The sequence below is a fragment of the Rhea pennata genome, chromosome 7 (assembly GCF_028389875.1).
Source record: "Rhea pennata isolate bPtePen1 chromosome 7, bPtePen1.pri, whole genome shotgun sequence".
Taxonomy (NCBI): Eukaryota; Metazoa; Chordata; class Aves; order Rheiformes; family Rheidae; genus Rhea; species Rhea pennata.
The window spans coordinates 11,383,629-11,401,106 of NC_084669.1; the positions used below are offsets into that span (position 1 = coordinate 11,383,629).

The window sequence follows — 17,478 nt, forward strand, 5'->3', positions numbered from 1 at the left end:
GGTCCACTGTTATGTCCAGTTCATTTTCTAAAGAGCTATTGGCCATCTGAGGACCACAGAGAGGGCACCTGGGAGGGATCCCTGGAGGTTGTCTCCTCTGACTTCCCACAGCAAAGGCTGGCACAGTCCTTTCTCACTTTGACTGCCCAATGGATTTTTAACCACCATTTCATATTGGCCTCATCAATGGTGTGTCCAGGTTATTTCGGATCCAGTTTGTCAGGATTACTCTGGATTCCTATGCTGCCTCCAAAGCACTTGTAAATCCTTTCCTCTTGGCACCATCTGCCAAGTTAGTTAATGGGTGCTTCATTCATCCAAGTCATCGGAGCGTCAAATAGATTTAGGACTGTCCTCAAGGAGAAGTGCATGATTTGCCCTTCCACTCCCTCTTAAAACACCAGTAATCCATCTTACCCCTGGTGGTCTAGATTTCTGAGCTGAAGAGACCAGATCCTTTTCTCCTTGACAATCCCTTCTGCTAAAAAAATAAAAAATAAACAAATAAAGAAAGAAAGAAGAAAAAAAAAAGAAAAAAAAAAAAGCTGTTGTCCCACTTGCAACTGCAAAAATAAGAGGCTGGATCATCTCTGCTGAGATTTCTTACTAAGGATTCCTGTTATAATTCTGGGAGCTGATGTTTGGATTGTTACTTAAAATCAACTATGTATTTTGGGTTCGTTACGGCAATATTTGTTTCTTTTTGATTTACTATCTTTCAAATGCTGGTGCCAGCGACACAGAACGACAATCCCAGTTTACAACACAAGAACAACAAAAATAGGGAGCCCTAGTCCACAGTGGCCTTCACAATTCCTCTCCCCATTATTCAGTATATGTTTTACCCTGGAAACAAGTTTCTTGCATTGTTTGTAAACCCAGGCTGTACGTTGGGCTAATTTCTGCTTTCCCTCGTTTAATGCATCTCCCCATAAACACTTAGGCAAAGTTTGACTCCTTTTAAGTAGAGGACATAGTCTACTGACGGAGGACTATAATACCTAAATCCGAGGTCACGGTGATGATTTTTGGAGGGTTGGGAAGCTCTCGTTTTGCTCCACGACATTTAATGTGCGCCACCGCCGCGCAGCCCTGCCTGCAAACCTCAGCCTGACTTCGGGAAAATTAGGAAACTGCAGCCTCTAAAGAAAACGAAACACGAGAAGCAGGGCAGAAGCCCATCCAAGGCATTTTACACCATCACAGAGGACAAAGGCCAACCGAAAAATAACCGTGGGTATATATAGGACTTGCCAGAAAAGTTATTACAGTAATATCTCACTGCAGCTTCTGCTAACGCGTTTCCCGCGTGGCACTGTTAACCGCTACGAAAATAATACGCCTGAACACACCGCTGTCTCGCGCTGCCTGGAGGCACAGCCGCTCACATTTGTATGTCAAAGTAGGAAGCATAATGCGGTAGGCAGATAATTCCTCATCTGGATAAACCATACGTATTATTATTTCACAGTAATACAGGACAGTATAAAAGCACTGTTGCAAAGGTAGTATCTTCAGTTGGTAGACGGGAAAATGACGTAACCGTGGAGAGGCTAAAGCACTGAAGAAGATTTTTATTTCTAAGTGGCTTCATTTGTGTTTACAGAAAAGATTGCTGCTCGAGGAAGAAATCTAAAATATTACAATCCAGCCTTTTATCCATTTGTTTCTAAATATTCATCTCAGTGATATATTTGAAAAGCTCAATTAAAAAAAATCATATTAGTCATTTAAGTCTCTAGGCGAATAGTCAGCCTTCATAATGATAACAGCCCAGGCTACGCAGATCAGGCAGATAAATCTGAGCTGTGTGCACCCTAGGCCAGCTCAGAAGTGCCAGCTGGGGACGAGAAGCCGCAAAGGAGCATCACAACTGTTTCATAATTAATCGAGGATCACCACCGCCTCCAAAAGTTGTTTACGTGGTGTGCTTTGCTAACCGCCGCAGCACAGCAGCGCGCGAGGAGATACACAGGAACAGCTCCGATCAAAAGTGGCCATAGGATTTATTTTCTCTTTCCCACAAATACTTAAACAAAAAGTATGAAATCTGGAGCAGTAAGAAAAGTCTTTGCTGTTTTCTTTTTTAAAATCAGAATTTTGATTAGAATATCAGAACCGCTATGGTTTTCCTATGACACATATTATATAACTATATACTTAGACCTCCTTTTCAGTTTTCCTTTAATGTATATTTTAAAAGTATATAAATGTTACAAATTCCTATTGTTTACATCTCATATATTACTGGTATACACACATTATACACAAATCTTACGAAACACAGATCTAATTCCACTGTTACCAAAGTGTGCTGCAAAGCGCTCCTGGTTTCAGTGGAGCAAGAGCAACGCTCCCATGTCCCTCTTTGGCTATGTTTAATTTAAACATGAAACATCAAAGAAGAACACGCTCCTTGCACGATTTCTTTGAAACCGGACTTCAATAATGAGCCATAATATCAGTTCAGTTACACGGAAGTAATATGCGGCACATTTGGGCCTAGAAGTTTTCAGCGTCTCTTTTGCAATGACTGTTACTCATTTTTTCTTGAATGAATCCAAATTTCTGCGCTAAAGAAATTTTAATGGGACTCCAAAGATATAGAGGAGGTTTTATTTATTTTTCTTAAGCTGAAAAGCAGCAGTTGGTATGAATCAGACTTCAGTGTGTTCCTTCTGGCAGAAAATAGGCTGTACCAGAATTGCTGGAACTCTCTGGCTTTGAGAAACTTAATTTATTGTCCTGAATAATAAAATGCCACTCGAGCAACCTTTCGAAACAAAACATAACACCGGCCAGCGCTTACATCTTGAACAGGGACCAAAAGCGTTTTTCCATGAAGGAAACAAAATGGGGACAGGCACTCCATATCGAATAGTGTCAATTATTTTATTTTCCCTCTTTGCCTTCAGTATTAATTAGGGGGAACTGACAGTTAATCTGCGCTGCGCTCTGCACGGTAAAATTGATTCGTATAGTAAGACGGAAAATAAGAATCACTTTTTAATAAAAAATATCAGGTTCCAGAGAACTGCATGTGGCAGCTGCGAGGAAGGAAAAAGTGTGAAGGGATTAACCCGTCCCCTGCGCTCCAGCAAGGACCCGTCCCGTTCTGCTCCTACCACCGCGCGCACAAGCGGCCAGCCCCGCGTGGGGATCACGCAGGGCATTAACCCCCATTAATTCCTGCTTGCTGGTTTTGCCTGTTTTTAAAGTATGTTTCTACATGGTAGCCATAGTCTCACTACGAACATGAGCAATCTATTGGCTAGGGAAAAGGAAAAAAAAAAAAAAAAAAGAAAAAAAGAAGTAGGCTTTATTTCCCTCTGCTGGCACATCAGATGTTGCACCTTGTGGAACTGGTCTCTCTTTTAATCTCAGAACACCCTGGGACTCGCATTCAATTTTCCCTCCTCTGTGAAAAGTCTAACAAAATTGTGACCACTATTAACAAAAAAAAAAAAAAAAAAAAGGTAAAAAGGTGCTGATTTTCTTCATGTATTATGTCCCAGACATTATTTCTGAAAATAAAACACCACCTCTGAAGTATATTGTAGATTTTTTTTTCTTTTTTACCATTAATAATGTTGCTCTGATCTTATTCTTTTATTTGAGGGAACTCTATTCACTGATAGCATTTCCAAATTCAACCGCTTTTTCATGTATTTTGGTGTTTTAACATCTCTCAGGTTTTGAAAACAACTCTATGCCCACCAGCTGTTCACAACGTTAAGGTAATTCTGCTTTGTGCCTACCCTTGCGGCCCAAAAGGCGGGTTACGGGGCGGTAAGCCCTGGGAAATCAACAGGCTGCAACTCGGTCCGGAACGTCTTTTGTAGCGGAAAAGCCGTGGCGTACGGAAAGCTAAGCGCCCTCAGAAGCGATTGCACAAAGCAGGTCAAATCGCTGAACTAAAAATCGAAGTTAACCGCTACAGCCAGGGAGACGAGGCCGGGTGCGGCGGGGGAAGAGGCGGAGGATGCCACGCGATCTTACCCTCGGGCGCCGGCGTGCCGCCCGCCCGCGCGCTCCCTTTGCAAAGTCACCGCTCTAGGAGCGAGGAAAAGCGGCCCCAAAGCGAGGGCCGGCAGGCGGCACACGCGGCGCCCGGACCACGCCGGCGGCACTACGCGCGGGGACGGCAAGCGCTGCCCGCGGGCGTCCACGCCGCGCGCCGGCGGCCCCCGGCCGCGGCAGCGCCCGGAGCCTGCCTCCGCAGAGCTGCGCGCCGCGGGGCCCTGCGGAGCAGGACCAGCTGCGGGGCCAAGGGGACATGCTGACCAACACGAAGACCTTTACAGAGCAAGCAAGAATTCCCCGCGGAAAGCTCTAACAGCTCCCCCGCGCAGTCACAGTCTTGCACGATTTCGCTTTTCATTCAGGCACGTACCGCTTCCACCCCCCGGCTCCCCAGCGGGGTTCACGAGACTGGCCGCCTTCCAGCCGCAGTTGGCGTTTTGAGGCTAGGAAGCCTGCACGTCACTGCCAAAGCCCGGGTTAGCCGTCCGCGCGCTCTGCGAAGGGAAATGCGCCGTGCCGGGCTGACGCAGCGCCCGCGGGAACGCCGTGCCGCCGGCTCGGCTCCGATCCCAGCGCAAGGGCCGCAGGCGACGCAGAAACCCCACGTCTTCCCCGCCCGCTTTCACCCGAGGAGCTGTCTCGGCGGGTCTTTCCTCGTTGCTGGTCCAGCCTCATAAAGCCAAAGCCATTAAAGAACAAGCTTTGCCCCTTTTCGAAACCAAAATATTTTATAGTTTACATCCGTGTGTCAAAAACTACTGTTCTTTCCCACATTTCTCATTAGTCAAAGATTAATGTCCCCTCTGCTAAATGGCAGAACACACTACAGCATATACACTTCAATTAGGAAATGAATGAGCTGTCCTCCCAAAATAAGCCAAATGCTCCTGTTTCTGCCTCGGGTTTATTAGGCTCTTCAGCCAGTCGGATCACCCTCTTTACAGCTGTTCAGCCAGGCACTCAATTAACCTCGTGGGAAAGAGGAAAAGTTTGTTAAACTTTCTTTCAGCAACAGTGTTGGTCTTGAAACCTTTTGCAACCTCAACAGCTTTTCGATATGTGACAAGATTTTTTCTGCGTTAAGATGCTGTTTCCAAAATTACTCTGCACTGACACAACCTACAAACCAGATCGTCCTGTAAGTGTATACAGCTTACTCTTAAAAAAAAAAAAAAAAATCATACTTCTGCAATACTTCACGCTCACGCAAAGCAGAGTCCCAAGGTGTTTCTGTGCGGGTTTGCTAATCTGCTTTCCTGCCTTCTTTCTTTCTTGGTTGGAGCGTCACTTCGGCGCGCTCTCCCCACCTCTGCAAAGGAGAAAACTACTGTTCACATTTCTGGATTTTCTCCAGATAAGGAGCCATATCTTTAAGAGATGGCAAGGACTGAAGGGGGAAAGGCACGTAACAGGTGCTCCAAGCACTCTCCTCCACACACGCAACTCCCATCAGGAAAGAGTGGAAAATTCTGGGGTAGGAGAGGGAATAAGTAAAACGTACAGAGCTCTGCTAAAGCCTGCTGCATCTCCCTTCTGCAGCAGGCGTCCTCATGCCGTCCCCTGCATCCGTATTGTACTAAGCAGGACGAAGAAACACAAATCAACCTTCATTTCAACCTCAATTCTCTGTTTCGTGTAAAACCCAGCACAACCACATGAATCACATATGGCAAGTCCAGCCTGGGAACCGCGTTGAGACCTTTCCAGCCAGGAACGAGCTCAGCCTTACCGCTGCCTGCAGGCGGCTCAGGACCGAAGGCTGCAGGTTGTTCCCAGCTTCCAGCTGCCGAACCAGGCAGCACGGGCAAGCCTGGGCCAGCTTTGCTGTGTCCCAGTCCACAACTTTACTGTGTCAAAAGATGTAGCTGCATTTTTCCACCAAGTCAGAACAGGCCAGCAACGAAGGAAAGCGAGGCAAGAAGCACAGGCAATCTGATTTTATAAAACACTACCTACTGCGCAGGCGGCACGCTCTCGGCTCTCTCTGGAGAGGGCAAAGATTCACTCTCTCAGCTCTACAGTTTTCCCTAACTTACGTTTTTCATCTGTCATCAAATACTCCTGTTTCACTTCACACCCTGAAAAGAACTTGCCCCAAAATGACTGCATTCCCAGCAAATCTCATCCCCGTGGAATGTCCTCTCCTCGTCTATCTGCTGCGCCGGGAAAAAAGAAACCAAAGAAGCCGGAGGGTGGTCCTTCTTCCCCTTGAGAAAAGACCTGCCATTCAAAATAAAACACTGAAAATTTGTTGTAATGTGCCTCTCCAGTCTTTTTGCTGCCTTAATTAAAAGCAACCAAAAATAGATGTTATTTTTGGAAGTAAATCCAGCTGAGCACGAAATCAGAGATCGCGATGCCTCTTGACCTGTTGAATTTCGACTGGGAGCCTCCTCACTGCTTTCGGATGAGAACTATGTTCTGGTTCTAGTCTCGTTTCCCACACACGAAGTCTCCCAACTGCTTAACATGCCCTCTAAGGTAATGTGATGCTTCCACAGGCTGCTGAGACTAAAAGGGTCCGCTGGCACTCTTGGAATAATAATGAGAGTAAGAAAAAAAACATCATCCAGACCATTTGTATCATGAAAAAAACATGAAAAAATGAAGTAACGCAGCTGAGGACAAATTGTAACTCAGCAGATGGCACATGTGGAGAGAAATCATTTAGTGAAAGGCAGTAATACATCTGATGAAGCGCTGTAAGTCTTGTAAGCTTTTCAGGAAATTTTGCTCACTAATATTCTACTTGGGGGTTGCTTAGGCATGATTTCCTAATTTGGAGATCAATCATTTCATATAAATTGCCTTGCATATTCCCTGGACTCTTATATCTTCCAATGAGTTTAGAAATCTCTTTTTAAAAAGAGCACCAAAACCAAATGCAAATTCTGCCCCTATCCATGGAGCTTTTGGAACATAATATTACTGTTATGAAAAAACATGAGTATGTCATTTGGAACACATCCTGAAACTCAGCTGCATCAATGTTAGACCAGCAAAGCCAAGCAGGGATGTGACAGGTCAATTTGAGCATGTATTACAGCAGATTTCTTTTTTTTTTTTTTTACAAAAAAAAAAAAATGTAGATATCGAAATAACAGGCGCATCCCCACTTGGAGAAGATTCTCGTATAAACCGTGAAGTCTGGACTGAACACAAGCCTGAGAACTTCCTGGCATAAACCACCAGCTACATGGTGGCGGCAGGAAAAAACTTCTCTTTCTATGCCACAAAAATGAGCTTTATAGTCATGCTTTCTGCAACACCCTAAGAAATGGGATCCTGGCACAGAGACAGAACTGTGGTTGAACCCACTATAAAAGGTCTGTATTTCCACACTAATCCATCAAATTGCTTTGAAAGAGTAAACTCATATTTGTCTTTAGGCTGCAGTTAGGTTTGCTAAACCAGTCTCAACTTTTATAATTAAATAAATAGCAATAGAGCAGTATTTTCTTCCCCCAAGAAAGAAGAAAGAAACTATCTTCATACCTCATGCAGAAAACTTCATGTGTACTTATTCTGCTTTTGCCAGCACCCGTGCTCCCTCCTGAGTTCTTATGCTCCTCCGTATAGTAATATTCAAACAGATAAAAAAAAAACAAAAACAAAAACAACAACAACAACAAAAAAAAAACCACCTACAGTCTTTCTGCAGTCAGCATGATAGCCTGATTTGGTCAGAACAGCAAACTAGCTTCTTTAGTGGAACTGGAAACAGACAGTTTCTTATGACCAGCAGGAAAAACAAACATCTGTCTTATACTTCCATATCTCAGCCTCTAAATTAAACACTAGAAATACTTCATAAAATTGTGATTCCAAAATTTGGGTGCCTGGATATCAGACTTTTCAGAGGACCACTAGCAAAGCAATTAACAGCTCATAAATATTTTTTAATATGACATCAAGAAACAGTGACAAATCTTAGAATCACAGAATCAGTAAGGTTGGAAGGGACCTCTGGAGATCATCTAGTCCAACCTCCCCGCTCAGCAGGGTCACCTAGAGCATGTTAGACAGGGTTGCATCCAGGCGGGCTTTGAAGATCTCCGGAGAAAGAGACTCCACAACCTCTCTGGGCAACCTGTTCCAGTGCTCCGTCACTCTCACAGGGAAGAAATTCCCCCTCACGGTCAGGCGGAACTTCCTGTGCTTCAATTTCTGCCCATTGGACCATATGGGGTAGATTAATAGATCCTGATACGTCAGATCAGATCATTTGAACATTACTGTGAATTGTTACGGTCTTCTAAGATTATGGGTATAATGTCCCTTAGTTAATACATTAAACTAGGCCTATATCAGCATTTATAACTTACTTTTAAGTTAATTGCCCAAATGTCTATTAAAAGGAAGGCTTCTGTTGCTTGCCCAGTGTGTGCAACATGGACCACAGCTGAAGACCTTTTATTGTAGATAAATAATAACCTCCCTCACTACTAATGACCCATTTCCACTTACAGTCAGAAGGCAGTTAACTGCTTTAATGTTCTTTTTCCTTCTTTTCTGTCATTTCTACTAGTATTTGTATTGTAGCCCGCAGTGAACACAGTGGTTCATTACCACACAGGAAAACAGTCGGATGCATGGCACGGCAGCTGAAGATAACCAAAGAGCTAAGCACAGTGGTAAAGCGATTTTGAGCAGTTTGCACAGACACCTTCTTTTTTGCCAGAATCCTGAATCACCTAAACTCCCAAAGCCCCATGGATCAGTCTTGAAATCTCTCTCACCAGATTAAGTAAGGTCCTCTGAATCTGGTCTGGCCTGTGGTCTCCATACCAGCAACATTCTCAAATGCTTTCAGCCCCTGATGTATTCATCAAAGGGAAAGCCAGTATCTCCATTCTTGGAGCGGGTTCTCTTCATCAGGACAGTGTGAACGAGAATAGTTTACACAATAAGCTCTTCTGTCCACTACAGTATGACGGCCAAACTAAGAGGGCTACCTAGATGGTTTTAATCAGTAGCCGTGTACTTAGTTGGGTTTTGTCCCATTAGGCCGTACATCTGGCAAATATGGACATCCTCAACCAGGGCGTCACTAGCTCAGGATGGGGCTGACTGCAAGACCTCTTGCCCTGCTCAGCGGTGTCCATCTACACAGATCGTGTGCAAATTAAGGCTAAGTATTGCAGAACAGTTATGAATTTGCAGCGCAGGGAAGATTCACGAGCTTTCTGCTCAGGAACAGAAGTGGCCCAGGAGGCAGCACCGCTGCCACCCCAGCCCTCAGCAGATCTGCTAGGAACACGCAGAGGGGCACAGGAAAGAATTTGCTCTTTCCCGTCTTGTGCGTCCGTCTTAGGGGTGTGATGGAGACAGCCAGTCCCCGAGGGCCCTCTGCCACGCCACATGTGAGCGTCACATTCTGCTGCCCCGTCGCATGCCTGCCTGGATTAGCCCATGTCATCAGGACAGTTACACCCTGCCCTACATGGGCACACACGGAGCACCCGGCCTCACCCCCACCCCGAGGGGGAGGCCCGCCAAGCGCACCCTCACGGCCTCGCGGAGCAACGCCAATCGCTTGTTGGCTCTCGACCGGCATGGGACGCCCTGGGAACCCAGCCAGCACCTGCCCCTTGAGGCAGAGCAGTCGGACACGCTGAGCAGAGGTTTGTCCTGAGCAGAAAAGCCCTTGCAACAGCGCTCCCTGCCTTGGGCTCCCCTTGTCTTCCTCCGCCTCCGCAGGAGGGAAGGGTGGACCAGCAGCTCTGGGTCCACAAATACGTCATGCAGGGGGGAGGATCAAGACGTTTCAAATGAAGCCAAAGGCAGAACTGAAGATGCCCAAAGGTGGTAACTCGGGGAACTGAGCAAAAAATGAGAATGTCAAGAAGAATGCGAGCAAGGTGACATCAGAAGATGTTCTTCCACCAGAGAAGCAAATCTTAGGAGAAAAAGGAAGATATTCACATAGAGCAGCTAAAGATAAATGCGAAATGCTGGACAAAAATCACAGGAATAAACCTGGAGTTTAAATATCAATGCTCATATGTAGGACGAGCCATTTTAGTAATATCTCTGCTCCACTTATCCTCTGCAAAACTTGCTGATACGGGCCTGGAAATCTGAGGAGCAGCTCATGTGATGCAAACTTGTGACACTCCCCCAGACATGGCAGCTTAAACAAGCCGTGTTACTTGGTGCATTGGAAAGCAGGATATGAATGAGATGATCAGGGGACTCTTTTTGGTACCATGCAAAATGTTCCCATTTAGATGGGGTTTGTGAAGGTACTGTGAACAAGTTAAAATTTGCCTGTACTTTCATGACTGCCTGTGGCAACCTTACAACGTGAACATAAAGAACTACTTTTAAAGAAATTTGAGCAAAAAAAAGGTCACCATCCTCGTGAAAACAGAAGCTCTGGAGCTTCAGAATAATTCCTTTTACATCAACAAGGCAACGAAAAACCAGCTTGCTATGTACTTCCAAGTTCTTCAAAATACTCTGCTGTTTTGGTAATAATTATAGGGGTAGCAACCACCTTCCTAAATCTGAACTATTCAGAAAGCTGATTTACTTTGTTATCATTTTTTTTTCTGGCATTTCACTGCATGTGGACCATAAAATCTGATGGAATCCTCTCTCCCTTTTGGTTAAAATTTTGCACAGGAAAAAAGACCTTGCGCTCAGGTTCCTGAAGCTTACCTGCAACTACAAGCCTGTTTTAATGTATTGCATCTCTTGGTTAGTTATAACAAAGGCTCTTTAAATACAAACTGGTTCATTCTCATATAGAGAAACTAGTCACTGCAAATCTTACTTCGTACCTAGACTTTTGCATCCAGGTCCGTAATGGAGGCTCTCCGGCTGATACTGCCACACAACGGCTTTCTGGCTACCAGCAGCTTAAAAAAACGGATGCTTAATCATGTGAAACCAGTTCTGCTTCTGCTACGGGAATAGAAAGTGCCCGGGTACATGCAACACTTCCACCAAAGAGAGCTGATGAAAAATGACTTTTTAAGAAACATGTTAAAAGCAGTTGTTTGAGGAAGGTGGAAGTTGCTACCTGGCATAAAGTAAATGCTAACTGACTCTCGAGTGGAAAACCAAATGCTAAATCTTGAGTAGATTTAATTCAGGGAAGTGAGAATGATCAAACAAATTATCTTGCAATCCCTGCAAAAGTATCTCCACAGGCAAATGGGCCTTCAAAAAGAGAAGAAAAAGAAATTAAAAGAAATAGACTGAGGAGAAACACCTAACTAGCTCCAGGTTCAGCTCCCGCTGTCAAATCCCCAGGAGAGTTTCTCTGCCTGCAGGATTACTGCCCTCGGCAAAGCGATCTTCACGCCGAGGCAATTACAGTCCTATACGTGACAGTTAGGCCTAAACTAATTATTTAACAGTTGAAAATTACCTCCGCCTCCAAGGATTTTATCACGAAGCAAAGAGCACTTAAAAGGCGTGCTGAGAGCAAGGGAAGGAAGGAGAGCCCGGGTGCGCGAGGGCAGAGGCCAGGCGGCTGCTGCCCTCCGCCGCCGAGGGGGTCGGGAGGAGAAGAAACGAGGCATTTTGCCACATCTAACCTGGCAGGAGCATTTGCCCTCATGTAACAAAAGCTCCTGCGCTTTTGCACCCTGAGCACTTGAAAATGCCCAAAAGTCGGGTTCCGAAAAAATCCCCCCCCCCCCCCCCCGGGTGGTAACCTGTTACCTGCTTGGGAACCTGTTCTTTTTGCCATTTTGTTGTTAACAAACATTTTGTTTTCTCAGTCTATATTCGCTCCTAGTGACAAATATTTCCATGTGAATTTGGTGAATCAGAAGCGATAGTAAAATTTTACTATTCCTTTTAATACAGCAGCAGTTTAATTTTCTGCATAGAAATCTTAACAAGCAAAATAAAACCCCGTTTTCCTTTTGGAAAATGGTTTTGTATTTTTATTCTGCCTTCTTAGAAGCATAAGGCATCTACAAGGTAAAAAACGAGGTAACGGGGTTTACTACCAGGGGTGTATGTGTGTGTGCATGCAAGGCATCCTTCTAGCCAAATCAGCACTACGGGAATGAAGGTTAAATAACCACTAGATGGGGACATTTGACTTCAGAATGTAGCAAACCCAACCGTTCCCTTACAAACCATCACCCTCCTCAGCGGTTTTGATTTCAGCGTTTAAACAAACAAACAAAAAAGATGCACCTGCCTCCTTGTCTTTCTCTGGATCTAGTGAAAACAACAGATGGATCGATTCGTACTGCGCAAGGGGTGGTTAAAGCTGAATATGACACTACGAGAGAAAACAGAAAACAGTATCAAGCTGTTGCCTGTATTCCCTAACTGATCTGAAAACAGCTTTAACAAATGACATACCAGCCTTGACCAATTTGCTGCTGATCTCTCTTGGCCTCCTGGCAGGTTCTCACACTTCTGTAGACCACATCTGACCACGAGTCTTTCACGACTTGCCCTGCTCTTGGGGCTCCTCCTGCCCCTCTTCTCTACCCACCGTCCATTCACAGGGGTCCTCTCCTCTCTCCTCCAGCCTCCCACAGCCAGATTTTGCTGCTTCGCTATCTGCAGCTCCTTCCTTCCAAGTCACAGCTGGAAATCCAGCATGCACCTCCCGCCCCAATTAACAGGACATCCCACCATTCTCACCACCCCATCCCATTCAATCCAGGACACTTCCTGCAGCTCCCTCCCTCTTCAAATGCTACAGTAAGTCCCAGGGCATGAAGGTGATGCTCTCAGTCATCACCTTCAAACCCTTCACAGCACTAGCAGTGCTCATTTCACTCCCATTTTACTAGCTCCCAGCACACTTGCCCACTTGTCCACCTTGCTCCTTGCAAGTGGATGGGCCTCAGAGTTGGGAGCAAGCCTTTCCTCTGTCTTCAACTCCCCTCTCTCAATATTTCCTTTTTTTCCCAATGCCTAAAAGCAATTGGCTGAATAATAACGAACTGAGAAGAGCTGCAGTGGAGAACTACTCAGAGATATTTAATAAATATAGTTCATATATCATTTAAAAATTCTAGTATTTATCAAGAGAAGGGTTATACTGAAGTTAGATTCCTTCTGTTCACTTGCCTTTACATGTTGTTGGTCTTAGCTGGCAACTGCAAGAGAATTTCGACTACACTTTCCAGTAGATGCAGACAATCTTACGAAAGAAACATGCTATCCAAACCTAATTACTTTCTTTGAAAGAGTATATGAAAAGCTTTTAAGCATACAAAAAGCTGTTGAAAACAAATGTACAGAAGACGCTTGGGGATTTCTGTAGGAAATACAAGTGGTTTGGGGGTTATTACTGATAAAGTGGATGTTCCTTTCTTCTAGCTGAAAACTATTTGCTGGCGGAAAAGAAAAACTAACCAATATCTGCATGCACTAAAGAAAGAGTTGAACCTTTTGAACCTTTTTACTAAACATTTTTCTTTGCTATAGGGTAAAAAGTTACAAACAAAATACCACTGTTTATTGACTTGAAAGCTGTAGGGCACCTCCTTTAAAAAAAAGTCATTGCATAGAAGAGTAAAAGATGAAGAAGAAAATGGTTGTTAAATTTTCCTAGATGCAAAAGCTAGGATTTATTTCTAAAGCCAAACTTCAGAGATGAAGTCAATTTGGTCAGATTTTCAAGTACTGTGTAAAAATAAATAGTTAATATATAGTACATTTTTGCCGTGTCATTCAACTTGCTGGGAAATACAGGGGAATACTGGGAGCTCTGCAAACCACTTTCCCAATCAACCATTCATCCAGGCCAAAGACAAAACCCTTTTTGATTTCAGCAGGACAGGTTCAGCCTCTGTTGGGAATCTGCCATAACATATTTGAGATCTGAGCAGATGCTGTTACTATTCACACAGACACCTCCCTACGTTTACAGCACAAGATTTACTCCCAGACCAGCACATAAACACCTCATACAACAGTGATAGGATATGATCAATTAAAGCAGTCATGATTCTCCCAGAATGACACCGAACTAATTTACCTAGTCTTTTAATGGTATATATTTTTAAATACGTGTTTCCAGAAGGATCTCCTCATTTTAATTAGTCCCTCAAATTCATATTCAAAATAAACTGCAAGACACAGTCACTCTGTAAAGCGGTCAAACCCAATCAGGATGCCTTAAATCTCTCCCTGACTTATTTTCAGCTACGTGTGCTGTTTGCAGTTATAAAACTTTCCTGCCTCCAAACTTGCCCTGGTAAGCTCTCAGGCAGGCTCCCTGCAGATGCACATCCGACTTCGAGAGGGCGTTTCGCCACTTGCAGCGTGCGGTCGCTGCACCGCGCTCGGGGCCTGCTCCCCTTTCTCTGCAGTACATTGTGCCGGGGAATTCCTTCCCCCAAGGCGTGAAGAAAATCGTTCAGCTGAAGCATACAGGTCCCTGGGTGGGCACGCTGTTCTACTGGAAGAACAGCTATATGCGAGCATCAGAAAAGACTTCAGCAGCAGAGATCTCTTGAGGAACGGCGGACAATACTCCCCGAAGGAAACCCGAGACCCTCCTCGGAATTACAACATCATCCACTACGGCGAGGAAGCATAAAACAGCTCATTAGCAACCCTATCGAGTGACAGACCTACAGCCAGCTCCGAAGTTGCCCACACCTGTCTGTCTCTGGCGCCTGCCAAAAGGCCGCGTTCCACCGGGGAAGGAATCCTTGTCCCGTTTCTACATCTGGATGTTGCAACACCCACTACCCTCCAGGGAACCGCAGGTTTTGCGGCGGCACGGCACGCAGCTAGGCAGCAGAGAGGAGCGCAGGGCTCTTGTGCCCGAGGCTCCCCCCCAAAGTCAATGCATTTCTCGTGACTGTTTCGAACGGGAAAATCCAGAATGCCACCGAAAATGTCTGTCGATCTTAAGCAGCACCAGGATTAGTTCAGCAAAAATTATACAGCGTCCTGGAACAAGTATTTCTGGTATATCTTGTTCACTTAAAACCTGAAAATGCATGAGCCCTAATACTACCTTAAAAGCCTATTTACAGTGTAGAAGGCACCCTGAATTATTCCTTTGATGGGCTAGGAGCAAACCGTAATAATAACGTAAGAGCTGCTGTACAGTTTCATGCGGTAAACTCCACTGCCATAGAGAAAAGCCTTAAATATGACACAGCTGAGTCTTACATGTGACACACTCTTCAAAGCATGCCAGAAAATCTATCATTTCACATCATCCTTCATGAAGATCCGCATACGTCATTAGTCGCACAGGATCCGTTTTGTAGGGAGAGTGGGATTTCTGTTAACATGCTTTGTATGCAGTCCTCGGGAGCAATCTAGCTAGAAAAGTGATAAATAAAAGAGGAGAAATTAAACTAACCATCCGACCTTCCCACGCATTAGTGTTTGCGTGACAGATTTCTCCTGGACTACGAGTAGCGCACCCACATCGTACCACACTGCACAGGAAAGGGGAACGGTCTCAGTTAGAACATGCACATTTTTATCTTTGAAACCGTATCTGATTGCAGCAAACTGCTAAATGAACTATCAGACGGTGGAAAGGGGAAGAGGATATTGGTGTGATTTTTTCATGCAATCTAAAGAGAAATTTCTTCTCTCTGCTAACAGCATCTTGGAAGTGTGAGAAAGGAACCTTCTGCAGCGCCAGTGCTTTGACTGTTTTCCTTCCTGATCTGATCGGTGTTACTATTGTCAGAATTTACACTCGCTTTGCAGTAGAACGCGTAAAAATAGCTGTAGTCAAGCTGTAATAAGACACAGCTGTAGTAAGACCAGCACCACAGATCCTATACAGCAGAAGAATATGAAATAACAGAAAATTAGAACTCCTCATTCTGCCAAAACGCTGCAAGGCACCAACCGACTTGCAAGACCACATACAAGAATTTTTCAGAAGAAATTACAATATTGCAAGAAGCAAAAGGTAGAGCCCCGCCTGACTCTTCCCCTAAGTGATTCTTGCCATTCCACTGCAGGAACACAAAGATGTATTTTATTCTCTCTCTCTCTCTCAACAACTATGTTTGATAGTCTGATCCCAAATAACATTGCACCCCAAAATATCAGGACATGTGCAAAGAAGAACAGGAGGTGCATGGAATTCACACTAACAGCTTGAGTTCTTTGGGTTTTTTACTGTAATTTCTCCTTTGGGGAACATAATGGCTTTTAAGCCGCCTAAGCGTGGTGTAGATATCAAGAAAAGATGCATTAATGCTAGAGGGTCATTTCACTTCTCTCTCAGATTATAAAGACTTGTCAAGCAAAAGCTCAAAACCCGATAGATAAGGGACCCAAGCTGCAGCTGAACGGCAGCACCCGAACGCCCGCTTGCTTCTCGCTCCCCGCCAGCCTCCCAGGGGGCTGGGACGAGCTCGGCGGCCGGGCGCGGAAACCCCAACGGCCCCTCGCCCCGTCCGAAGCTCAGCAGACGCCGGCGTCGGCGGGAGGCGCAGCAGGGTCAGGGAGCGAGGCGGCGGGCCCAGGAGCTCCGGGGCCCCGTCGGCGCGCGCAGAAGCCCGTTCAGGTTCACGCTGCAGGAACAACGTGAGAGAGAGATTCAAAAGGTTCTTCCTTACCTGTAGGAGGACAGTCATCGGCAAGAAGCTGCTTTCCAGGTTTTCCCGCTTGCAACAGCCCTTGCACTTTTTAACTATTTCCCACCCAGGGTTTTATCTTTTATCTCAACAGATAAACATGGGGAAGTTTCAAGGAATTCATATTATGTCATTCAAGACATAATAAGTCTGGGAAAGAGTCTATTTAAAATTAACAGTAGCAAGAAATCTGCTAAAAGATACCACCCACAACAGGTTTTTTAAGATTAAATAATGTCCTACCTTATAAAGCTAAAAAAAAAAAAAAATCAGACGTCTTACAGAGAGCTGCAGGCGCTTGCCGTGCCACGAGGACGGCACCTTTGCCTGTGGTTCCCGCCGGGCGTGCAGGAACCGAGGGCTGTGCCTGTCTGCTCGGTCCCACGTGCAGAGGTTAACGCGCCGGCTTCTCCCTCGTCAAACTGTCCCACGGCTGCCGAAGCAGAGCTTCAAAACGCCACGGGCAGTTTGGGATAAGAAACTTAAATTCTAACCAGTATCGCCCTTCCAAACAATATACACTCACCCAATCCTTTTTTTTCCCCACGTAACAAGTGTCCGGCTGCACGGTAGATGGCAGTAAATCTTCACTTGCCATCCAGGGACCCTCCCGGCCTCCCTCCACTATTGCAAGAATTCCCGAGCGCGTCGAGGGCTCTCTCAGCCTACGGGCCGGGCCGGAGGAAGCTCCAGCTCAGCTACGCCCAGCCCTAGCTTTCTCCTCAACCTTCTCCCCAGGGGTGCACGTGTATGATTTTATTTCACACATGGTCCGTTCTCAAAACTCTTTCATTACAGAAGAGCACTGGGATGTACATGCGGTTTAGCATTTACCAGATGAAGACGGGCTTATTTCAGAGTAATATAATCCAGAAACATGAAATTTAAAACAGAGCATTCTTAATCA

At 45.2% G+C, this 17,478-nt stretch overlaps 1 protein-coding gene across 5 annotated transcripts in view; it reads right to left on the bottom strand.

Annotated features, from left to right (window-relative positions):
• RBM20 (RNA binding motif protein 20) overlaps positions 1–17,478 on the bottom strand; it is a 96,653-nt gene that overhangs the window by 26,743 nt on the left and 52,432 nt on the right. The window contains exon 2 of one of the 5 annotated variants that reach the window (XM_062580697.1): positions 12,184–12,271. The exons of the other annotated variants lie outside the window; for them this stretch is intronic. Coding sequence (XP_062436681.1) covers positions 12,184–12,271 — 88 coding nt within the window. The remainder of the gene's footprint in view (positions 1–12,183; positions 12,272–17,478) is intronic. 5 annotated transcript variants of the gene reach the window in all.